The sequence below is a fragment of the Chrysochloris asiatica genome, unplaced genomic scaffold, assembly GCF_000296735.1.
Source record: "Chrysochloris asiatica unplaced genomic scaffold, ChrAsi1.0 scaffold00354, whole genome shotgun sequence".
Lineage (NCBI taxonomy): Eukaryota > Metazoa > Chordata > Mammalia > Afrosoricida > Chrysochloridae > Chrysochloris > Chrysochloris asiatica.
Genome location: NW_006408872.1, coordinates 1,661,716 through 1,686,779, shown reverse-complemented (window position 1 = coordinate 1,686,779; position 25,064 = coordinate 1,661,716). Strand labels below are relative to the sequence as shown.

The following is a 25,064-nucleotide window of genomic DNA, read 5'->3' as shown; positions in this document are numbered from 1 at the left end:
CGGCGCTTAAAAACAACAACAATTTATCTCTAACCAGATAAGAATAAAAGCTCCTTGAAGGGATACTATATTCTTATTTGGTAAAACATCTGTTGTTAAGTGCTGACTGATAGTAACACCTGTAAATAGGAAATGTTTAAATATATGTAATGTTGTGGTGCCATAGGATAAGCACTCGACTGCAAGGTTGTTTTGAACTGCAAGGTCAGCAGTTCAAATTCACCAGCTACTCCTCAGAAGTCCTATACAGGGTCGCCATGATTCGGAACCGACTTGACGGCACTTAGCAACAACAAGGATTGGAGCCAGTGTTTTGGAGCAGGAGAGGAACACATCTGATTGCTATCATGTTGACTATAATGTCAGAAAGGCCAAGAGGGGAAATAGAAATCAACTTGGAAATGCTGGCAGGAGTGGTGATGGCTCAGGCCTGGGTTGTGACATAGCAGGTGGTGATCAATGGTTAGATTCTGGGTGCTTTGAAGGTAGAGTCAACTGGTTTTCAGGTGGATGGGATGGGGTGCATGAAGTAAATTGCCACCCAGGATGATGGCACAGTTTTGGTTCTGAATAGCCAGGTGAATGGTGGTTCCAATTACAGAGATGGGAAGACAAGAGAGAGGCAGAGTGGTGTAGGGACAGAGCGAGAACAGGAAAAGAGCGAAGAGTTTGGTCTTGAGAGGCCCTGTAAAACATTGAGGTGCCCATGAGGCATCTAGATGGAGATGTGAGATGGCAGGTAGGAAAAATTCACTGTGAGTTCAGGGTAAGGTTCTGGCTGGAGTCACAAAATGTGGGAGTCATCTACTTTATCAACATGAAGTGGGTGTGAACAGAAAGAAGTGAGAATGGAAGCTTGGCATTTTCCAACTTTTAATGTTTAGAGAGATGAGGAGACCTGAACAAAGGAGGCAAAGGAACAGCCAGAAAGGTAAAAGGGCACCAGGGGGAGTGTGAACAACCAGAAGACAGTGAGGAAAGTGTGTCCAGGAGGAAGGTCCCAATGATGCTTATAGGTCCTGGCATGTGATGTCAGAAACTGTATAAGTTTACCCTATTTGCAAAATAATGGGCTGTCTTGCCACAGTTTGCATACACACAGATTCACAGAGACACACACACAAAGACAGAAGACACAAGACACATGGGTCAGGTAGCAGACACAAGACTCATGGGTCAAAGACAAAGGCTGTTTATTACAGAAAAAGTAGCAGTTTGAGCAGCATCTTGCATTGGTTCCTTGTGCTCCAGTTCCCATAACTAGATGTTCCCTATACTCTCAGTGAGTTATACCACAGAAATCTGAGGGCTTTGTTTTTATAGGGTCTCCATGAGTTGGAAGCAGTGACAACAGGTTTGGTTATAGTTTTATCTTTCCTACACTGAAACATCTCTGGGGAAGGAGCTGTCTTTACAACCCGTTGTTATTAGGTGCCATCAGGTCGATAATGACTCATAGCGACTCTGTGCACAACAGAATGAAACACTGTCTGGTCCTGTGCCAACCTCACAATCATTGCTGTGCCTGAGCCCATTCCTGCAGCCACTGTGCCAATCCATCTCCTTGGAGGTCTTCCTCATTTTCTCTAACCCTCCCCTTTATCAAACATAATATCCTTCCCCAGGGACTGGTTCCTCCTGATAATACGTCCAAAGTATGAGAGACGAAGTCTGGCCGTCCTGGCTTCCAAGGAGCACTCTAGCTGTACTTCTTCCAACACAGATCTGTTTGTTCTTTTGTACTGTTTGAATATTGTACTTTCAATATTCTCCTCCAACACCATAACTCAAATGCGTCAATTCTTCTATGGTCTTAGTCATTCACTGTCCAACTTTCACATGCATATGAGGTCATTGAAAATACCATGGCTTGGGTCAGGTGCACCTTAGTCCTCAAACTGACGTCTTTGCTTTTCAAAACTTCATGAACAATTAAGTGTCCCAGAATAATCTTTCTTTGCAATGTAGCCCATAGCTTTTCATGATCCACACAATTGAAAGCCTTTGCACAAAGACAGGAAAGCACAAGTAAACAGCTTTCTGGTACTCTCTCCTTTCATCCAAGATCCATCTGATGCCAGCAATGATATCCCTCATTCCACATCTTCTTCCGAATCTAGCTTGAACCTCTGGAAGTTCTCTCAATGTATGATTACAGCCATTTTTGTATTCTATTTTGTGAAACTTTACTTGCATAGGCTATCAGTGATATTGTCCAATGATTTCTAAATTCTTTTGAGTCACCTTTCTTTGGAATGGACACAGAAATGGATCTCTCCCAGACAGTTGGCCAGGTAGCTGTCTTCCAAATATCTTGGCATAGATGAGTGAGTGCCTCCAATGCTTCATCAGTTTGTTGAAAGATTTCAGTATGTATTCCATCTATTACCTTGTTCTTTGCCAATGTCTTCAGTGAACCTTGGACTTCTTCCTTCAGGATCATCGGCTCTTGATTATATACCGCCTCTTGAAGTGATAGAACATCAACTGTTTCTTTTTGGTACGGTAACTGCGTACTTCTTCCATCTTCTTTTGATGCTTTCTGTATCATTCAGTGTTTTGCCCATAGAATCCTTTAATACCACAAGCTGAGGCTTGAATTTTTTCTTCAGTTCCCTCAGCTTGAGAAATGCTGAGCATGCTCTTCCCTTTTGGTTTTTCTAATTCCAGGTCTTTGCACATTTTGTTATAATATTTGACTTTGTCTTCTTCAGCTGACCTTTGAAATTTTCTTTTCAGCTCTTGTACCTCCTCATTTCTTCCGTTTGCTTTAGCATTTCTGTGCTGGAAAGTAAGTTTCAGAGTCTCTTTTTTTTTGCATTGAAATGATTAGCCAAGTAACTATTTTCTGTATTTACCAGCAATTTGAGGCAGACATGAATGAACAGGAATACTTGGAGGATGATCCTGATTGAAAAACATTTCAACGTACCCACAGTCCAGTCAGAATATTATGGTATTATATAGTATAAACAACTGCTCAGTGATACTTCCATTTATTTTACGTTTAGTAATAAAAATTATTTTCTATCTCATACATGATTGGATACATATTTTGCTTTAAAATTAATAGTCACAATTGAAGAAACAATGGTTTATTTTTCTAATCAAGTGACCAAGCTGCTGAATCTTAAGGCCCCAACAAGTGTTGAATCTTATTATTTTCATTGAACAAGACCTTCTATTTAATTATTCTTGGTACACAGCCATTTTTTTTTCTCCAGTAGTTTCCATTTGTCAGATAGTTTAGCCTGGTGACTTTTGCTTTTATGAGATTCTATCATATGAATCCTCATTTCCAGTGCAATAACTCTTAGCAATATTGCAACGTAAGTCCAGCCATCAGGATGTGTCTATCGTGGCTGCCCAAGGAGGCCTGCTGTGGCTGCCAGAGCTTCATTCTGCTGAATATGATATTCTTGAAATCTCATGGATATTCTTTGTGTCATTTTTAAATATTTCTGTAAGCAGTGCTCTGAACAGGTGGTCTCTTCTGGTTTTACTTCTCTTGTTGTGAAGTCTTTAACACAATCCAAAAAGCAGGTTTCTGTAAGTTTATTGTAGGTTCCAAGAAATTCCTTAAACTGGTTTATCTGATCAGATTCTGGTATTTGTGCAGCCATATTCTTTTGGTATGCTTATTAGTCACCTCTTCTGATGCATGAGTTTCTTTTCTTTTCTGGAATAATGGTTGTCCAAGCTTTTCTTGAATGTTTCCAGTGAGGCCTGAGTTCTTACTTAAACACAGGTTCCCGCATCCAACACATACACAAATCTACAGGAGCTGAGCTGCAAGGCGTGTCTGTGGGCAAGGGCCAGGGTCAGAGGGAGCGCTCTCAGAGTCTCTTTTGACATCCATTTTGATCTTTTACTTCTTTCTTGTTTTCTCAATGACCTGTTGCTTTCTTTCTGTATGATGTTCTTGATGTTATCCTACAACTCTTCTGGTCTTCAGTCTTTAGTGTCTAATGCATCAAATCTATTCTTCAGATGATCTCTAAATTCAGGTGGGATATATTTAAGGTCATATTTTGGCTCTCATGGACTTGTTTTCATTTGCTTCAACTTCAGCCTGAATTTGCATATGAGTAATTGATGGTCTGTTCCACAGTCTGATGATATGGATGATTTGATTTCTGTGTGTTCTATATGGTGAGGTCCATGTGTATAGTCGTCTACTATGTTATTTTTAAAAAGGTATTTGCAATGAAGAAGTCATTGGTTTTGCAAAATTCTACCATGCAATCTCCAGTATCCTTTCTATCATCAAGGCCATATTTTCCAACTACTGATCCTTCCTCTTTGTTTTCAATCTGTGCATTCCAATCACCATTAATTATCAATACATCTTGAGTGCATGTTTGACCAATTTCAGACTGAAGAAGTTAATTAGAATTCTTCAATTTCATTATCACTGGCTTTAGTGGTTGGTGTGTAAATTTGAATAATAGTGGTATTAACTGGTCTTCCTTGTAGCCGTATGGATATTATCACTTCACAGACAGCATTGTACTTCAAAATAGATCTTGATATGTGCTTTTTGATGATGAATGTGAAGCTTTTCGTCTTCAATTTGTCATTCCTGGCATAGTAAACCATTTGATTGCCAGATTCAAAACAGTCAGTACCAGTTCATTTCAGCTCACTAATGCCTAGGATATCGATGTTTATGTGTTCCATTTCATTTTTGACAGCTTCCAGTTTTCCTAGATTCATGCTTCATACATTCCATGTTCTGATTATTTCCTAACTGAGGGCTTGCCGCCAGTCACTGTAGTCAATCACAGAGATGGGGAGAGATCCGATCCAAGGTTTATTAACAGAAAGCCAGCAGTGTGGAGGACAGGAAGAATGATCTCTCAAGACTGCCCTTCCGTCTCACAAAAACAAGTACATTGTATAGAGCAGTGTACATCAGCTAAGCATTTGATCTGTTTTTCTTTACATTCCACAGTGAGGTGAGGAATAACAGAACCTTTCATCTTTATCTTGAAAAACATTTCATTCCCAGGGTCTTCATGACCACTTGACTCAGATAATTATATCTAATGACCTTCAGTTTAATCTAAAGATTAAAACACATCTTATATTTTCCAGAGGCCATAAAACTAAAGCTCAAAACATTTTTTTTTCTGATGGGAGATGAAAGAGTTCAATGGCAGCATGGTTGCCTTTCATGCAGGAGACATGGGTTTGATTCTGGCCAATGCACCTTATGCTCAGCTCCCGCCCGTCTGTCAGTGGAGGTTTACAAGTGGCTATGATGCTGAGCAGGTTTCAGCGGAAACTTCCAGTCTACAATGGACTGGAAAGAAAGGCCTGGAAATCTATATTCAAACTTAAACCAATGAAAGCCCTATGAATCTCAGTGGTCTGATTCACACTCATTCGCAGGGAGGGCACACAATTGTTCTGTTGTGCATGGGGTCACCATGAATGAGCACTGACTTACTGGAAGCCTACAACAGCAATCCCTCAGAAAGCACCCTTCAGTAACTAAGAACAGCCTCATTTTACAGAGATCTCCATGGTCATTAGGGTGCTACATGCTTTACCAGTAGGGGTTCCTTAAACACTTGAAGGTCTCCTATGACTACCCCTAAGATACAATTCAGCAGCATGCTCATGGGAGAGAGGCAGGGTAATTTAATGCTTGGCTCTCACCCAAAAAGCACAGTCTCAAGGGCATACCTGGTACACTGGGAACAATTACTGTTGACGAATTTGTCTCTCCCTCCCACAACCAGATAGCACAGGTTGACAGTGTCTCCCATGTAGCCCCCTCATGGGTCTCTTATGGTGCCCTGTCCCTACTCCCACTCCTCTGTTGACCCCTGAGTTCCCAGTTCAGTCTTTGTTTTTGGAGGAACTGCCTAAGAACACAGTGGTTAAAGCAGTTAGATGCTAAACAAAAGGTTCAAAACCCACCAGTCACAGGAGAAAAATGTGGCAGTCTGCTTCTGTAAAGATCTACAGTGTTGGCTATCCTATGGGGCATTTCTACTCTGTTTTGTAGGGTCACTGTGAGTTGAAATCAACTTGACAAGAGTGGGTTTGGTTTGATTTATCTGACTGGACACATGCCCTCATAAGGAGGTAGAAGGAGATTAGATATACTCAGAAGATGACGAAGGAATGTGAAAACAGAGGCTGAGATGGGTTCCATGGACACTTCTGCAGCCTGCCTGCTGTAGTTGTTGTTGTTGTTGTTGTTTTGTGCCATTGAGTCGATTCCAACCCATAGCGACCCTGTATAGGGTTTCCAAGGAGCAGCTGGTGAGCTTGAACCACTGACTTTGCAGTTCAAACGACTTTGTAGTCTGACACATTAGCCCACAGTGCCATATGCATTGGCCTGTTAATTCTACTCCCTATGATCCTTGTCCCTGTTGGAAGCAACTTCCTTGGGTTCACTATACATTGGCGGGCCCTTGTCTACTCCACCCCATCCTGTGACGGCCACACTTCGTCTGCCTAGATGGGAAGACAGTAGAGGTAGACCCTCACCACATCCTAATTGAAGACCCTGATGGCTCATGTGCCCTCATCTTGGACAACCTCACTGGCGTGGACTCGGGTCAGTACATGTGCTTCGCAGCAAGTGCCGCCGGCAATGCCAGCACCCTGGGGAAGATCCTGGTTCAAGGTAAGACCAGGGAAACCCACTTGAGATCCATCTTGGGCTGGGAGGGAAGTCATTCTCTGCACTTGGGTTAAGGCCACTTCAACTTCATCAACATGGTGGTCCCTTCCAATGAATGGTGCATACACATGAGGCTGGCAAGGAGAGCCAAAGGTGTGGGTATGAAAGCTCAGAGGGGCAAGGCAGGGATGGTGACTCTATACATCTGACCATGGGCTTTTCTCATGCTGCCCTTTTACTGAGCCTTTCTCTTGACCTGCAGTCCCCCCACGGTTTGTGAACAAAGTCCGTGCTGCCCCCTTTGTGGAGGGAGAAGATGCCCAGTTCACCTGTACCATCGAAGGTGCTCCACATCCTCAGATCAGGTGGGAAACCTTGGGCAGTATCTGGGGATAGTGGAGGGGAAGTAGGTCTGCCTAGGATGAGAGAGTATGCTATCCTAGTGAGGGGCAGTTAGAGACAGAATCAGGATCTTCCCACTAAAAGTGGGTATCTAGGGCCACAGGCTCATTCCAAACACTCAGAGGCCTATTCTGCTCTGATGACTTCAGCCAGAGCAAGAGTCAGGACTTTTATAAAGGGTGGGGTTCTTAAAACACCCAGGATCTGCCTAGGTGTGTGTAGGGGGAGGGGTGAGTTTCCAGGCAAGGGCACAGTTGAGTACAGCCTGGAAGGACCTGGGACTCAAGGCACAATGAGGAGGTGGTGTGTTGGCCTTGCCTTACTGGGCCCCTCTTGGTTGGGTTCCAGGTGGTACAAGAATGGGACCCTGCTGAACCCTGGCAGCAAGTACGGGATGTTCAGTGAGCCCCGCAGCGGTGTGCTGGTGCTGGAGATCCGAGCTGCCAGCCAGGGGGACCTGGGCTACTATGAGTGTGAGGTGAGGGGACCAGCAGGTAATTGAAGGGCAGGGGTTGAAGGCTACACCTGGGTCCTCCACTTGCCTCAGGGACTAGGCCTATCTTTACCCCTCCTGTCCTGGTGGGGCACCACTTGACCTCAAGGTCAATTTGAACCGCAAGGTCAATGGTTCAAACTCACCAGCCACTCCTTGGAAACCCTACACAGGGTTTCTCAACACTTAACAACAACTACCTCTCCTGGGGCTCTGCATCACAGCTCTGCCCACCGGGCACTGGAGTTTTGCCAAACAGTCCATCAGACACCGGATCCCATGAGCTCCCTGAGCCGAGCACCCTGTCTTTGCAATGTTGCTCTTCCTGCCATGATCTCCCCCACATTCCTTCCATGTCAAGCTAGCCTCCCCTTTTCCCTGAGCTGCTCTGCCACGATGCCCTTCAAGTTCAAGGATATTACTTGTTTCTTGCTTATTTTGGACCTGGGGCTCACTTCATGTAATGATTCGTTCACTTAGAAATGTATTTTTGCTTACTCAGTGTTACCAATTAGCACAGACGTGCATTCTTTGTGGGAATCCAAGCCCTCATAGACAGTGCTAGGAGATGCAGCCTGGGTGGTAAGGGGACCCTCTGTGCAGACCTCTCCTGGGCTCTTTCTGCTTGCCACTCCCACCATGGCCCTGCTATGGACACTTGGAAGCCAGACAGAAGTGGGCAGCAAGTGGAGTAAGGTAGCCTCTACTTACATACGGTTATTCAAATACAAATTCAAATTATTGTTGTTGTTAAGTGCTATCGAGTTGGCTCTGATTCATAGCGATCCTGTTTAGGGTTGCCGAAAAGTGGCTGGTGGGTTTGAACTGCTATCTTGTGGTTCAAATTGAGCTTGCAGTCCAGTCCTTATCCTACAGCGCCAACTTAAATTAAGCCAGACATTTAGTTCCCAGTTGTATAGTCCACATGCTCAGAGGCACGTGTGGGGAATGCTGCTGCACTAGACAGGCAGATAGACTTCCAGCCTCATGGGAGCCCCATTGATGACAGTACTAGGTCCCCGTGTAGATGGAGTGACAGACCTGTTCCTTGTGAGCCAGTCCATGTTCCCATCCATGCTCCCCTCCTGGGCTCCCAGACACTCACCATGCCCCCTCACCTCCCTCCGCACTGTAAGCCCCATCTCTGAGCAGTCTCTGCCCTCTGCAGCTGGTGAACAGGCTGGGTTCTGCGCGTGGTGGCGCGGAACTGTACATGCAGAGCCCTGCACTGCGGACCCAGGACCAGCGCCGCAGGGAGCAGCTCGTCGCTGTGGAAGGTAGATGTTATGATGGGTCTTTAGGGGTTTGGGTGGCACTGAGGCCGGGGCTGACACTACCAGCCTGGAAGAGGGGCCTTGGCAGCAGGACTAGGAGACAAGAAGATGGCTAGAAAGGCTGCTTATCCTGCAGGCAGCACATACAGGCTACAAGAGGGTGGGTCTGGATCCCAGAAGTTTTGGCAAGGGCTAGAGGGCAACCCTGAGGTTTTTAAGCCTGGCCCACCATCTCTGGGTAAATAACTAGTGTTCATAAAGATGCTGGGCAGAGCAGGGTCCAAGCCTCTTGGGGTGATGCCAGGTAAGGCGAGGAACGGTATAAGGGGAGGCTCAAAAGCAAGGAAGAACACCTGCTGAATGCAGAAAGCAAGGCTGATCATCCCCTCATGGCTCTCTTTTCACTGAGTGTCAGGGGTCTTGCCTATCTGCTCTATGAAGGGTGGGCTGACCCTGACCCTGCCTCTTTGGCCTGGCCTGAGGCTTCCCTCAGGGTTCTGGGAGAAGATCAACCTGCAGAAGGAAAGTCACAGGTCTGCTCCGAGAGAGCAGGTGACAGGGGTGTAATGCCTCACCCACACCAAGGCTCCAGGGTTCCAGCTGGGCTGAGCAGGGACCAGCTACTGGCAGCCAGGATTAGGGAGAGAGCCACAGCCAAGTGTCCGGAACTTGTTCAGCCTGGTAAAGGGGCCTCACCTGTAAGGGACCCCATCCCTGAGGGTGTACAAACAGAGGTGGGTCAACATTTGGGCACTGAAATCTTCAAAATAGGATGGTTTGGAATACATGTCTTCCAAGACCTCAGAGCCTTGGTACACCCAGGATGCAGTTCTCCCCAGAGTTCTGCACACCGGGGCCAGACTGCCTTTGTGGACTTGACCTCAGGCCCTCAGGCCCTTTGATGCCCTCTAGGTCTCTTACAGAGAACCTTTCTTCCTGGGGTAGGGCATCCTTTTTCCATGCCTAATGGGAGCAGTAGGCACTGGCAAACCCGCTTCCACTTGCAAGCACCCATGACTGAATTGTGCCCCTCAGAGCTCCAGTGACATCCATCAGCCCCAGACCCTGATGACACAGCACCAAACAAAGATGCATCTGCCACTGGCGCTTCCACTTTCAGGGCGTCTCTTGTCTGTCTCGCCATCGGAACAGTGTTCTGCTGGGACACCTGGTGGCCCCTCTTACCTGGCAACCATAAGCACGTCTCCCACAAAATCATATGCCTCGTTCTTGTATTGGTTTCTTTCACCGTAAATGCTCCCTGATTGCGGGACAGAGAGGTGCCTCAGAGTTGGAGAGTGGGGCAGTGTGAAGGCACAGGGCTGCCTGGCCACCAAGGAGCAGGCCTTGGGGCTCACCTGGCTGGACCTGGTGCTGGAGACTCAGCGTGGCGAGAAGGCCCTGGAGTTGGAGTCACCTCCTGCTTCCTAACTCGTATGCTGCCGCTTAATCTTTAACCTGCCGGTTGAGCAGCCAGAGCAAACCCTGCCTGGCCATCTGGGGGCTTTCCCTTGCTTCTGACCTGCACTGGTGGGAGCCCTGCTTCGCACGGCTGCACCCCGCCTGTGGCTGTAAATACTCACCTGAGATTGAGAGCCGGTCAGGTGGCAGCTCAGGTACATGGACAAGGGTGTCCAGAAGTGTAGCAGCCCACACCCTCCTGAGCAGCGCTGAAGGGCCCCTGGCCGCCATCCCTAAGATTATGCAGAAAGCCCTGGGTTTTCACAAAAGTCTGCTCCAGAGAGCCTGTGAAGGTGGAGCTCTCTCTAGTCTAAACACACCGAGCACTTTACTTGGATCCTGTTCACTCTTTCCCTGAACTGACCTCTCTCTTCCAGTGGATGACTTTCACACATCCACACATCCCTACACACACACCCATGTTCCCCTATATACATGCACACAGTGCATTCATTCACATACATATGTGTGCATGTGACACACAGACCAAAGGAGAAAATAGAATTCCTATTCACACACAAACATACATTCATGCATCCCTACATGTACACACATGTGCATGTAGGGATGCATGCACACACTCAGTAAATGTAGCTCCAAAGTGCACATTGCACATACAGACATATAGCTAGAACCTTTACTTTGTGTCAACCTCACTGGAGACAGATTTAACATAGACTTGCTTGTCTAAGGGACAAACTTTCTCTATGTGGCAGTGTAGTGGTGGTGGCTGTATGCCATGGAGTTTGTTCTGACTCATAACGACCCTGTACAAGGCTTCTGAGGCTGTAAATCTTTATGGGAGCAGAATGTCTCATCTTTCTCCCACAGAACAGCTGGTAGTTTCTAACTGCTGACCTTGTGTTTCACAGTCCAATTCGTAACCACTACGCTACCAGAGCTCCTTATGTGGCACTGTAGCCAGACAGAAAACCCCCCAGACCAGGAGCCAAGAATCTGTGTGCCACAGGCCATATCACTTGACTTTTCTGAGTCTTCCTCTTAGCTTTCCTCTCAAGGTGGTGAGAGAGGATCCGCTGAGATGTGAATCCAGCCCATCCTGTGCATTGCTCACTGTCCAGCTGGCCAAGGATGGCCAGGAGTACCTATATGCCTAAGCCTAACCCTGCCTGGAAGCCCCAGGGAAAGAGAGACCAGTATGTTGGGGAGTAGGTACTGCAGGGTTCCAGATGAGTTGTGTCCCATCTCTGGGACTCAGGTCTCCCATCTGCAAAGTGGAACGGCAGTCCCCATCTTACTGTCTCTGGGAACAGCTAGAAAAATTTAAAAGACGGTTGAGTTTGTGAGACTTGGGAATGCTTCTGTGGAAAGTTCTAAGTTGCCCTTCACGCTTGGATCTCAGGTCCTTGTCCAGGAACCCTCCAAGGCTACTTCCAGAAGGACTTCTAGGACCTTGGGCTACAGAGTTCAGATGTGCCACCTCTGGAACCCTAGAGTCCCTGTCCTTTGGAGAGGCACCTTTTTGTAAAATATACCAACCATCCTGGCTCCAGTGTGGCCACTGGTTTACTGTGCAGCCACAGCCATTCCTGCCCTTCTCTGGGCCGCAGTTTCTGTCTTAGAAATGGGGCCAGGAACCTGATAACTTCAAGGGTTCTCTAGACACACAGACCAAAGGAGAACATAGGATTCCTGTGTGGGCAGCCTAAGCAGAGCCTTCAATCTCATCTCTGCTCCTGCAAGACCTTCAAGAAGAAGAGTGGGTGTATTTTATCATATGTCTTCATTCCCTAGTCACTCAGGTCAGCCTCATCACTCCCATTTCAAAGATGAGGAAACTGGGGCATCAAGTTGAGACAGTCTACCTACCCATGGGCACATGTGTAGGAAGAACTTGAACCCAGGACTCTGGACTGTGTTCACAGTTCTCTGAAGTTAAGCAGGTTATTCAACTACTACACTGCCATCCAAAGATAGCTCAGACTCCAGGTGCTGCCTGATCTGTAACCCTCGCTGTTCCGACTGTTTTCTTTGTAGTCACAGAGCAGGAGACTAAAGTCCCCAAGAAAACCGTCATCATGTAAGTGCAGGCGTGTTCCTGACCTTCCTTCTGACTGCCGTGCCCCTTGCATGCCCACTAACTCATTGGGACCTTGCCTGTGTGGCCCAGCTATCTGCTTGCCTGACCGCCTGACCACCTGACCACATGGCCTTTGCCTACCATGCAGACTGTCAGCATCTTACAGATCCTCCCAGGGAATCTACCTTCCTCTGAGACCTTGGCTACCTTCACACTTCACAGTCTTCTCTTCCGGGATCTTAGTGATTCAGCCATGGCTTGAACCCAGAGTCACACAGTTAGCTGGGACTAGGAAATGCTTCTGTCAGTGGGCTAGAACAGAACGGTACTCTTCAGTACCCTAGAGAGATGTTGTCCAGTAGAACCTTCTCTCATGTGGAAACTCAGCGTGTTTCTGTATATACACTGTTCACTATAGCATCCATTAGTCACATCTGGCTAATGAGCATTGGAAATGTGCTAAACTTTATTTAAATTTAATTAATTTGGATTTAACTTAAAGAGTGCTACTAGAGCAACTCTAGGTGCCTTACAGGTCTGCATGCCCAACCCTCACATTGGTAATACGAGGAAACTGAGGTTCAGAGACAAAAGGAAGCTTGCTCAAGGAGGTTCAGGATTGGAGGTTTAAGGAGAACTTATTTCTTCAGTGCTCACTGTCCTTCAAGAAAAAGTCACACATGTTGTTAATGAAGTAGTATAAGAGGAACTAGATGAACTCATAGAAGGTAGGATTGGTTTTGACCTGGAAATATGGTTGGACCTCCAAGAAGAGGTGTATGCAGATGGAAGTGTTTGAAGAATTTGTAAAAGTCAGTGCAGAGGCTGGAAAGACTATGATTTCCAAGCGACATGACTGGGTCATCTAAAATCTACCAAAGGGGCCCATAGTTGACCATATTGCTGGAGAATCATGTCTCCAGACAATCTGAGGAGATCCTGGGTTAAGTCTTCCTTGGACTTCCTCTCTTCTCTTCCCAAAGCAGGTCAATCCTATGTTGTCACTCCACAATAGTTGGGGCTACATGGGATAGTGGTGAGCACACATCCCCAGAGGTATGCATCTGTGCCAGATGTAACTCATGGCATTTGTTGTTTGGTAAGTTCCATCATGCCGGTTCTGACTCATAGCAACTCTGGATAGGACTTCCAAGGAGCAACTGGTGGGTTTGAACTGCCAACCTTGAGGTTAGCAGTCCATTGCTTCTCCTACAGTGCCACACTAGGACTCCTCATGAAGAAGCCATCATTATTCACATTCTTTGGAGGAGCAGAGATGAGGCCAGTCAGCCGCATTGGGCAGACTTCAGGGGAGACATATACCTCGTGGGGAACTGGAGCAGGTGACTCATGAGGAATCCTAAAGTGCAGTCTTCTTTGGGTTTAAGGAGGAACCATCCCGCAGCTGAGAAGCACTGGGTTCTGCCTCCTTTTCTTCTCCAGCTCCCACTGTGTAAACAGGGAACAAGGCCTAGGAAGAGAAGGGAGCTTGTCTGAAGTCAGCTTACAGCAGCTGAGCCATGTCCAAAGCCAAGTGTCCAGTTTAGGCTACTTTTGAGACCTTCCTAGGGGTGGCCATGACTTCTCAATCTCTGACACTCCCAGGTCCAAAGATATAGAGCACAGATCTCAGATCTTCGTGGCTTGAGCTGGGCCCTCAGAAAGGCCCCCAGGCACAAGCTTGGCCAGGCCCTGACTGAAGATCAGTTAAAAACAGCTGGGGGAAAACTTGCTGGGTGTGGAGGTTGGTGGGACCATGTATACATGCAGCATAGCTCTTACCAGACTGAAAGGCCTTGTGAAATGTATACACCAGAACCTGAGATTGACCTACCGGAACTCTATGCTTTGTTTCATTAGCTCTCTGACTGGGGTTCTGCAGGTTGGGTCCACATGTGCATGAAGGCATTTCTTTGTGTGATCTACCCCTCACTCATAGACTAACCCCTGTCCAAGCTGGCCCTGCATGCACTGTTGGCTCAGGGATTGGGTAAGGCTGCAGTGTCTCTGTGCCGATCCCTCTCGGGCCCTCTCCCTGCAGAGAGGAGACCATCACCACCGTGGTGAAGAGCCCCCGTGGCCGGCGACGGTCCCCCAGCAAGTCTCCTTCCAGATCGCCTTCCCGTCGCTCTGCCAGTCCATCAAGACTGGTCGTGTTGACCCCTGAACTTCGGTACTCACCAGGGACCAGTCAGCACCCCAGGTCTGAGGCAGAGCCAGGTCGGAAGCACACTGTCCCAACATTGTATGTGACAGAGGTTGAGGCCCCCGCTCCGGCCCCACCTGGAGGTTCTGAGCCCCAACCCAAGTGGGTGGAAGTTGAGGAGACCATAGAGGTTCGTGTGAAGAAGACAGGTACCCGGGGCACATCTCCAGCCAGAGAGGCACCGGGCAACTCAGCAGGGCTGGTCTACACGCTGCCTGGCCTAGCATCCGGAGGGGACCCCAATACCAACAACTCCAATAATAACCTGCTGGCTCCGGAGGGCAGAGCTGCGGGGCCATGGCCAGGGCTGAGTTCCCCACCAGTTGTCTGTGTCGGGGAGCCCTTTGTCTTCTGTGTGGATGCTAGGGGCAATGTGGACTGGACTGCTTCTGACACAGGAAGCCGTGAATTGGAAACAGAAGCCCCCTGTGAGCTGCCCCTTCCCTGTGCTGCTGAAGAGAGGCCAGAAATGCCCCTTGAGGAGAAGAGCATGGTGGAGGAGGGGGAGGAAGGAGACGCATGCATGATTGAAGAGCCTCAGGACACTGCAGACTTTTGGGGACGGGACCCCAAGATTCTCACACATCATGGCCACCCACTAACCCTGGCTGACCTTGAAGACTATGTGCCCTGTGAAGGGGAGACGTTTGGGTGCGGCAGTCCTGAATCCACCAGTTCAAATGATGGCCCACCCTGTGAAGTCTCTGTTGTCCAAACTGAGATCAGTGAGCCCACTGTGGGGCGGCCTGTCTTGCTGCCTTTGGGACATCCACCTGGGTCCCGAGGCCCACCAGGCTTCTTCAGCCATGCCCCCCAATCTCATGCCTGTGAGCTGCCTCTGTTGAGGGCCCAAGCCTGTGACCCTGCTGGAGTCTCCTTCAGTGTGCAAGAGTCCTGGCCTGGGAAGACATCCTTCTGCACACAGGTCCAGCACACTGTGGACAGTGGCCAGAGTAGCTTTAAAACGGAAGTTTCTACCAAGACAGTAAGCTATGGGACAGTAGGCAAGACAGTCACTCTGCACATCCACCCAGATGGGGCTGAGGCCCCTAGCTCCTCTCAGAGCTGAAGTTGTGGATATTGGAGGCTGAGGCGGCTAGAACTGGGGGGAAAGGGTAAGGCTCTATAGGAACTGCAGGACTGATGACCTAGGATCTGCTGTCTGAGCCAGCCCCATCCTACTGGCAGCCGCAGTGCATATTCCCGTCCCCTTGCTGTATCATTCCACAAGACAGCAGGGAGAGGGGTTGGCCTGGGGTCAATAGACCCTGATCTGCTCCAGCACCGGGTCCTGGAAACCCCCAGACTCACCTCAGATGCTGGGCTCAGGAAAGGCTGGGAAGCCAGAACCCTCCCCTTCTCTTCAACAATGAAGACAGGACTTGAACCTCCCTGGCCCTTCCTACCTCACAGGTCTTGGCTGTTGGCTGAATAGATGTGCAAGGATCTGCAAACCCTGAATGTGCAGGAGAAGATTCCCTTGAGAGGTCTAGCACCCAGCAGGAGAGGGCTGGGCTGCTTGATGGGCCCTCAAGAAGGACTCCTCCCCCAGTCCATAGGGAGCCACATAGGCCAGGCTCGGGGGCTTGGTCTTCTTCAGGGCGCCAAGTCTTACAGATGAACATTTTTCTTGTCCTCAAGGCCTGAGTGGCACCCTCTGCATGGGTAGACATGAGGGTCTGTACACGGGGAGGGAGCTGGGTAAGAAGCGCCTGCCAGTTGTTTTTGAATAAACGGGTTATGTCCATTGCCTGTGCTCTGTTCCTTCTCCCTTCTCAGCCCATCTGTCCCAGTTCCTGCTGCTCCAGAGATTTGGGCAGACAGGACACCTGGCCCCTGCTTCTATGTCTGTCTCTGGGACCAAAGAGCTGTCCTCACCTCCCAGGAAGAATGCGACAGCCACACCCTACACCTGGCACTTCTTCCCTCCTCCCAGTGTGGTCCTCAGGGTCTGGAAGGTTGGAGCACACAGTGGGAAAGAAGCAGACGTCTTTCCCTAGGGTGCATGATGATTCTAGTCCAACTTATACATAGGGTCTCACTGACCTGGACTCATCACAGGGTCATACGGCGTGACCACCACAGCTCAGGCCCCATAATGATCACACAGAGTCAACAGACCTTCCCAACCCTCCTGCACAGCGGGCCACTGACAACACAGGGGGACTCTCTCTCACCACTCTTGTCCTGTCATCGCCAGACACAGAGACCCCTGAGAGTCCAGAGCAATGTCCCCCAAAGCATGTGACAACCCCCAGGCCAGTTCCAGCCCCCAGTGGGTTTCCAGCTCTGAGGCCTGCACTAGAGTCTTGATTATCTCCTTAGAGCTGGAGAGGAGAGAGCTAGGGCCCTTGTCAGGAAAAAGGATGAGCATGACAGATAGGGAACCTTGGGCTTGGAATGTCTGCAGGTGAAAGACCAGTGAGCATGACCGATGGAGATGGGGTGGGAGAGGACAGCAAGCACATTTGAAAGAGCCAGGATTCTGCTCAGAACTGGATGCAGAGTGTGTGGTAAGGTGTGCCTGGAAGCAGGCCCTGACCATCAAAGGAGGAAGTGGACTCCACCTATATCCCAGGGATAGTGTGCAAGTCCAAGGAGGCAAAGAGAAGGCTGCAGACAGTGAGAGGTGGATATAGGGAGCAGCAAGTGGGTTTCCAGGCAGGGTGTGGCAGGGTGTGGACAAGGGTTACCCTTGTGAGATGGACCTGGTGCTATCACCAGGAAGGGCTACAGCAACTGCTGCCCAATGGCAGCCCCGTAGTCCCTGGTCTCTGCTTCTGCATCCTGGGGCTGGGTTCCACTGTGCTCGCCCTGGGCTGTGCAGCTCAACACCTGGGGTCTGGAGTCAGTCTCTAGGGGATGAGAGGTAGGCTTTTGTCTGGGTCCTATAGCTAACTAGAGGAACAGACGACTTGCCCAGTGTGGGTCTCAGTGTACCAAGGGAAGCCAAGTGTTGTGCTTATGTGGTACTGAGGCTGCAGCTGCCTAGTCATCTACTTCCAGGATTGGCCTCTGCTCCAGGTAGCTCCCCTGAGCCCATGAAACAGTGGATGGACCTTGAGGCATGGGTGGACATGACCCAGGCAGTCTTCAGGATTGTAAGCACACCTAGATGTGTCTCTGGGTGAGTCTGTCCCCCTGTTCCCTCATCGCTCCCTCCAGGCTAACCTCTTCCACAGATGCTGCTGTTCCAGCCCCAGCCGGCCTGGAGGACTCTGTCCGAGCATCCCTGGAGCGAGCTGACCAGGAGATCCAGTTGGCTCTGAGGAGACTGGGAGGCCCTGAGGCTCCTGGCTCCTCTACAGGGGACCACAGTCCTGGCAGCCCCCTGGTCACAGGCCCCACACCTGGTGGGGAGCGCACTCTACAGGAGACCAGTCTATCACCCCAAGGCACGGAGGCTATGGATACAACCGGTAAGGCCCTACTTCCCTGACCCCAGCTTCCTGTTGTTCAGCCTCCCCCATGCTGCTACTGACTTGGCACACTCACCATGGGAGCTATTCTATGGGCAAGCCCCAGGGACCCCAAAATGGATCTCCAGCAGCACCCCACACTTGACCTCAATTTCCCCACCTATACAATGAGGTATGTTTTTGAGGTTCTTCGACCTGGAACATCTGTACCAGGGAACTAGAGCCCCGGTGGTCAGTAGAACCTTAGCAGGTAGGTGAGTAGAGGGTAAGCTTACATCTCAGACAGAGACTAGGCTGTGCTCCCACATCCCTGTCACTGCCTCTTGGCTCTTAAGGGTCTCAGAAAACCCTTTGAGCATTGGAGCTCTCCTCTTATGGCTCATTTGAGGGAACTGTCCCCAAACTATGACAGTGGTGCATAAGAGGAAACTGAGGCCCCAGTGGGAAGAGACCTGCCACAGGCCCCTCTGCCTGATGTAGGCAGAAGAGGTGGGATTGAAGTCAGCTGGCTGGCCCTGCTTCCAGGCAGGAGCTATGAGGAATCCCAGAGGCTGAACTTCCCCATCAGTGCCAGGAATGGGTGGTATCAGAACTGCCTGGAACTGATATAAGACCAGAGTGCAGACCCGAATCAAGCCCAACCCAGGACCCTTCAGATCCCTTCTGTCTTCTCCCCACCTCCGTCCCCCATTCCCTCCTTATCTGTCCATCAGTCCATCTCCCCACCTCTGGGCTCTGTCTCCTACATGTTGTCTCCAATCTTTGCCCTTCCCCTTACTCAACCTCCATCACCTTTCCCTAAGAGCTAGCACCCTAGCAAAGCTGTCTGTCCTGCCTTCTATATCAGATAATTCCCTTAAAGCATCCCTGCTGACAGCCACAGAGCTCAGCACCCTCTGAGAACCTGTCACCTTCTTAGTGAGGGCCCCATGGGGAGGGGAGTCTCACTTTGGAAATGGAGCTGGGTGAGGGTAGGGCAGGCCCACTACTGAATTTGGGTCAGACCTCAGGGGCATGTTGTCCCCATCTCCAGGGGATCACAAGGCAGAAGGGGACCATCCTCCTGGCTCCCATGCTCAGCTGTCCTGAGCCCAATCTGAGTCCCTATGTACAATGCTGTCCCCTCAGCCTGCCAAGGCATGAGGTTGAGGTGCCCCTCTGCCATACTGCTCTGCAGATGGACAGGGCTACCCCATCACTGGCTCTTTGCCCCTCCTGTTTACAGACCACCCACCTCAGGCCCTAGCTCTGCATGTATGTCCATCACAGCCCTTGTTGGGTAGAATGGACCCAACACAGTGTCTGACCAAAGGGAGGGGCTGTTGTAAGGAAAGTATTTGCTTCTTTTTTGTTTTCCTATTTCCCATTACCACCTGCACTGAGCGCACAAGTCAGCCACGGTGAGAGAGCGCAGGGGGAGTAGATGCTATGGGAAAGGGTGGTCAGGAGACAGGGCACAGTGGGATTTGGAGATTTGGGATGGAGGCCTTCTCTTGCCTTCATTGAACACACATGAGCTCAGCTGCCCCACCCCATAACCTGAGCCCTGCTCTAGAACTCGGGACACTGCAGCACAGGCATGGCTGAGGTTGTGTGTTGATCAGCCTGTCCTCATGGTTGGGGGTCACTGTCACCAGTCCCCCAGGATCTGGCAGGGCCCCATGTCCTCTCCCAATTAGCATCACTTCTTGGCCACACACAGAACCTACGTAGCCAGTGCTTCCCACCAATTCCAGCTCCTTCTGGGCTTACCTGTTTTAGTGGTGCGCTTGTGGTCAGCTCCAACCTCGTTTATGTAGCCTGCATTGGACCTCTGTAATGCACCACCTCATTGGACTGTGTGCCAGGGTGCAGAGAAGGCAGCCTGCCAGGTCCTGAAGGCAGAGCAGGCCCAGCTAGCAGAAGCCAGACAAGTTTCCCTGTGCAGTGCCCCCAAGCTCCAGCTCCTGTTGTCAGTGCTGGACACCCTGCCTCTGGTCCCATGCACATTGTTGGTCCGTTCATCAATGACCTTGGTCGTGGGCACAGTACCACTCCTGTGTGGCCTGGGTCTTAGCGGCCCACCTTTCCAACATGGAGGGCTAAGCCAGCATGCCCAGTTAATGTGTGTCCGGAGAGCTGCTGAAGCCCATCGCATCAGTCCAGGCTCTACAGCAGGGACATCAGGAGTTGGCCCCAGGCTACTAGGAGGAACTCCGTATCAGGGAACTTCCCCATTTTTGCTCCAGGACCTGGTGTCCCTAGAGCCCACCATGCGCCTCCGCTCTCACCCCCTGATACCCTGAGATGGTATATGTCCACCTTCTTTGGCCATGCCTCCCAGTCCCACCAAGGTGGTACCTCACTCAGTCCCTTGTCTTCCACCAGCCAAGGTCGACAGTGAGCCCAAGGCAACAGTACAGACTCTCCCTGATGCAGGTCTGGAGCAGAAGCTATTGGTGGACTCTGGGGCCCTGGAACGGACCGTCCCCATTCGGTAACTATCCTCATGTGCAAGTGGGTCACATGGTGGGGCAGCACATAGACTCTGAGGGAACATGCTGTGGGGATGGCAGAGCCTGAGGGGTGCACAAGATGCCTGAGCCTAAAGGAAGGGCAGGGAGGAGAGCCTCCCTTGGGTGAGTGGTTGGAGGACCCCATCTCACCAGGTGTGTACAGAACTCACAGGCTCCTCACTTGTGACCACAGGATAGAGGGTGCGGCCTGGCCTGGGGCAGGGGCAGCAGAACCACTCTGGGATGCCCACAGTCACGTGTTCATGGAGACTACCCACAGGACCTATGTGTACCAGACCAGCGACACTGGTGTTACAAGTATGGGGGATGGGCTCAGAGGGGTGGCATCTGTGCTTGAGCCTGAGTTATAGGATCTTTGTATGGCGGGTTCTGTAAAGTCCTCCAGTGTCCCATCCTGGGGCCACTCCACTGTGGTCTTGCACTCACAGGGGCCTTCTGTCCCTGGTCTATCACAGGAGGCCACAGACAACTTAACCATCCATGGGGACGTTTCCAGGGAGCCCAAAGTTAGCATGTTCTGTGTACATTGGCCTGACTGTCCTCCTGATCTTGCACTATCAGGAGAGATAGTAGTTCAATGGAAGAAAGGACTTTTTGCTTGTCAGATGTCTCAGCAATCAGGAGGGGATAATTCTGCATTTGGGAAGCAAATGGTTGTCTACTGAGTAGGGCAGATCTTAGGGCTGCATTGACCCCGGGGATTACTAGGACACCTTGACATGAGAGTTCCAGCATATAGTAGGTGTTCAGCAAGTTGAAGTTCCAGGTGGGGTGTGGTGGGCCCCCAGGGCTCTGGGCTCACAGGCTCCCTCCTGGTCCAGGGGCCCCATCCATGCAGGTCACCATTGAGGATGTGCAGGCACTGACGGGTGGCACAGCTCAATTTCAGGCCATCATTGAAGGGACTCCCCAGCCCACAGTGACATGGTACAAGGTAAGGGAAGGATTCTTGGACTCTGGGGTCTCTGGGCCAGGCAGTGCTGGGCACACAGGAATTGAGAGCTCCCCTCGGGTGAGGAAGGGCAACTCCCCTTGGGTGGGTTCCTGGGCCATCTGGGCAGGCTGCTGGCCACCCTAACTCCTGAGCCTCTAGGACAAAGCCCAGCTGGAGAACTGTGACCGCCTCAGTCAGCAGCAAGATGGGACTGCATATTCCCTGGTGCTGAGGGATGTGACCCAACACGATGCTGGTGTTTACACCTGTTTGGCCCGCAATGCCAGCGGTGAGGTGCTGTGCAAGGCAGAGCTGCTGGTTCTTGGAGGTGAGTTGTCCACTGTCCAGGGAAGGTGCACAGGTGCAGGTGGGCAGGAACAACCTGGGTACCACAGAGATGAGCGGGAGAGACCAGGCCTTTGTGTCTATCATATGGACAGCTCCCTTACCTCATCTGTAGGAGAAAGTGAGTCAGAATCAGAAAGGCAAAGCAGCCGGAGGAAACTGCACTCTTTCTACGAAGTCCAGGAGGAGATTGGAAGGTATGGCCCTGCCCTAAGATGGGAGAGGGGTGGGCTGAACCCCAACACAGGCATCCACCGTGAGCTCCCTCTGCTCAGGGGTGTGTTTGGCTTCGTGAAGAGAGTCCAGCACAAAGGGAACAAGATGTTCTGTGCTGCCAAGTTCATCCCCCTTCGGAGCAAGACTCGGGCCCAGGCATACCAGGAGCGGGACCTCCTTGGTACGCTGAGCCACCCACTTATCACCAAGCTGCTGGACCAGTTCGAGACCCGAAAGACCTTGATCCTCGTCATGGAACTGTATCCTACCCTCAGGCCGTGGAAGTTGGGGGAGGCACACGTCACGGTAGGCAGGGTCCCACAAGACCAAACATGGGATTCAGATACTGGTTTGCAGGAGCTGTGTGTGCTCCTGGCCTCTCAGGCCCCAGCCTAGATGTGTGGTGGCAGCAGGCGTCCAGTCCTTGAATTCTAATCCCTGTTCCCTTCTCCCCATAGCTTCAGACCTTATGAGTCTATGAGCTGGAACCTGGGTGGGGCTCAGTGGGACAGTTCTGCTCCATATGGAATCAACTGGGGCCACTTAACTGGTGTTCTGCTGGTACCTGGGCTGGTCAGGAGGGCCCAAACAGCCGCAGTTCTACCTTGGTGGGGACAAGTAGCAGGCTGGGCTAGTCAGGCCCGTCTCCATCTTCGTGTGACCCTTCCAGTGCTTCTTAGGTGGCTGCCCCACTCCGGGGGCTTGGGGTCCAGACAGTCTGAGGTGACACTGTCAGATTCCTAGGGCCTGGGTGCTTGTGCTTTTTGCCCCATGTCCTCCATTATTCTTTGCCCAGGTTCAAGAAAAAGTGAATACACCCTCATTCTTAATCCACCACCCTGGGTTGGGCCCTACCCACTCACGCACAACCAAAGCTGTGCCAAGGTTACTGGTGGCTCTGTCTGAGTATCATGTGAGCTCACTAACTTGTCAGCTGTTAGCCCTCATCTGGCCCTTCCTAGTATATCCACTCCCAGGATTGCACTCCCATGGTGCCCTCATTGGTCTCAGCCCCCAGTCTGGCTTACAGCCCTCTCCTTAAGTCTGGGTGCTCTCTGGAGTTCTGTGGAGACCTCCCATCCTTGTCGTTCCCTGAACCCCACCACCAAGAGGTAAGACCTCTCTTGGTCCCTATTGCCACACTGTGACTCAAATGTCCTTGACTGGGGTCCAGATGTTCATCAGAGGAGCTGCTGGACCGCCTGTTCAAGAAGAGTGTGGTGACAGAGGCTGAGGTGACCCATTTGTTCAAACCACCTGTCCCTGCAGACACAGCACCACCTCAACCTTAGACTTGTGTCCCCCAGGCCACAGCCAAGGCAGAACACTCCCCAGCTCAAATACCCTCTGTGGCTCTCCAGAGCCTGAAGTGCGATCACAGCAACTCAGCCACGCTTTCAAAGCTCTTCCACTCTGTGACCACATGTCTTCCCACTTGTAGCCTGCATCTGAGCTAGCCTTTTCACCCTCCTGCTCTCCTAGCTTTGCTTAGGCTGTTACTTCTCCTGAGAACACCCCTTCCCAGCCTCAGGCCTCACTTGAGTCTGGACACACAAGGTCTAGGGTGGCCTTATATATAACCTGCCCTGTGGGACTTGTTCTAAGCTCTGGGGTCTAGATGGGGAGACGTGGCAGCAATTAATGTGGGATGCGTCACAGGGAGCAGGGCTAGGAGTGAAGTGGGAGGAGGGAAGGAATGGTGAGAAAGGTTCTCACCTGAGCTCGGGTCTTCCCCGCAGGTGAAGATCTATATCCACCAGGTGGTGGAAGGGCTGCAGTACCTGCACACCAGCGGCATCCTCCACCTGGACATAAAGGTGCTGACCCCCTGCCCTTGTCCAGGCACAGGTGCCCCCTCCAGCCTCCCTGACAAGCTCATTCACCTCCAGAGATGGGAGGTCACTGCCCTTGCATAGCCCCTGCAGGTGGGGCGTGGCTCTAATCAAACTTAAGTTCTCCCCAAATGTCATAAAACCAGCTCCTGGGGCTCCTACCAGTCCAGGGGCCACTTGGTCACTAGGTGGTGGTCTCTTCAGGCCCCTGAGGGTCCTCATGCAGGCCTATCCCTTACTTACTGCCCCCAACTCTCCTGACAGCCTGCCAACATTCTGATGGTGCACCCTGCTCAGGAAGACATCAAAATCTGTGACTTTGGCTTTGCCCAAAAAATCACCCCATCAGAGCCACAGTACAGCAAATATGGCTCCCCAGAGTTTGTGCCCCCTGAGGTCATCGAGCAGACCCCTGTAAGCGAGGGTTCTGACATCTGGTGAGTAAGGCCCAGGTTGGACAGGCCTCCCATCCCCAAGGCCCCATGGCTCCCACCAGTGCACCTCCCATATCCCCACTCATCTGCTCCACGGGCTGACAGGCTTAGTCAGCTCCCAAGTCACTCCTCTCTGAACCTGCCCATGGCTCCCACTTTTCCTGCATGCCCCTCCTCCTCCTCTCCCCTTGTTTGCAGGCCAGGCCTGGGTGATTCAGTTTGTGGTTTTATTACCCACAGGTCCATGGGAGTCATCTCCTACCTCAGGTAAGCAGCCCTGGTGTCACCCTACCTTTCCCCAAAGCTGAACCCAGACTCATCCCCACTATGCCGTGCAGGCCAGCTTCCCAGATTAGAGACCTGAGACCTTGAGGTAACTGCTATATTGGGAACAGGGAATCAAGCCAACTCTGATAAGAAATTCTTACTGAGGTTCTCTCACACATACCCTGTGGTCAGAAGCAGCTCTGCCAGGTCACAGGGTAGAAAACTGTGCTGCACTTTCCCAGAAGGACTCTGGGGTGACTTGTACAAGAGTCACTCATAATAGTTACTGTCCTGAGGAACTCTGATGGTTATTAACCATCTGTAGAGTCTGTATCCCCACTCTAGGCTGAGCCCTGATCTCCACCCCAGGCTGAGCCCTGATCCTCACTCCAGGCTGAGCCCTGATCCTCATCCCATGCTGAGCCCTGATCCCCACCCCAGACTGAGCCCTGATCCTCATCCCATGCTGAGCCCTGATCCCCACCCCAGGCTGATCCCTGGACCCCATCCCATGCTGAGCCCTGATCCCCACCCCAGGCTGAGCCCTGATCCCCACCCCAGGCTGAGCCCTGATCCCCACC

At 50.9% G+C, this 25,064-nt stretch overlaps 1 protein-coding gene across 1 annotated transcript in view; it reads left to right on the top strand.

Annotated features, from left to right (window-relative positions):
• Nucleotides 1-25,064, top strand: part of OBSCN (obscurin, cytoskeletal calmodulin and titin-interacting RhoGEF) — a 247,856-nt gene that overhangs the window by 213,519 nt on the left and 9,273 nt on the right. Inside the window, 15 exon segments of the mRNA XM_006876128.1 lie at nucleotides 6,479-6,646; nucleotides 6,906-7,008; nucleotides 7,394-7,523; nucleotides 8,707-8,821; nucleotides 17,748-17,939; nucleotides 20,307-20,415; nucleotides 20,628-20,752; nucleotides 21,277-21,389; nucleotides 21,549-21,717; nucleotides 21,850-21,931; nucleotides 22,010-22,210; nucleotides 23,125-23,185; nucleotides 23,690-23,767; nucleotides 24,047-24,219; nucleotides 24,457-24,483. Coding sequence (XP_006876190.1) covers nucleotides 6,479-6,646; nucleotides 6,906-7,008; nucleotides 7,394-7,523; nucleotides 8,707-8,821; nucleotides 17,748-17,939; nucleotides 20,307-20,415; nucleotides 20,628-20,752; nucleotides 21,277-21,389; nucleotides 21,549-21,717; nucleotides 21,850-21,931; nucleotides 22,010-22,210; nucleotides 23,125-23,185; nucleotides 23,690-23,767; nucleotides 24,047-24,219; nucleotides 24,457-24,483 — 1,846 coding nt within the window.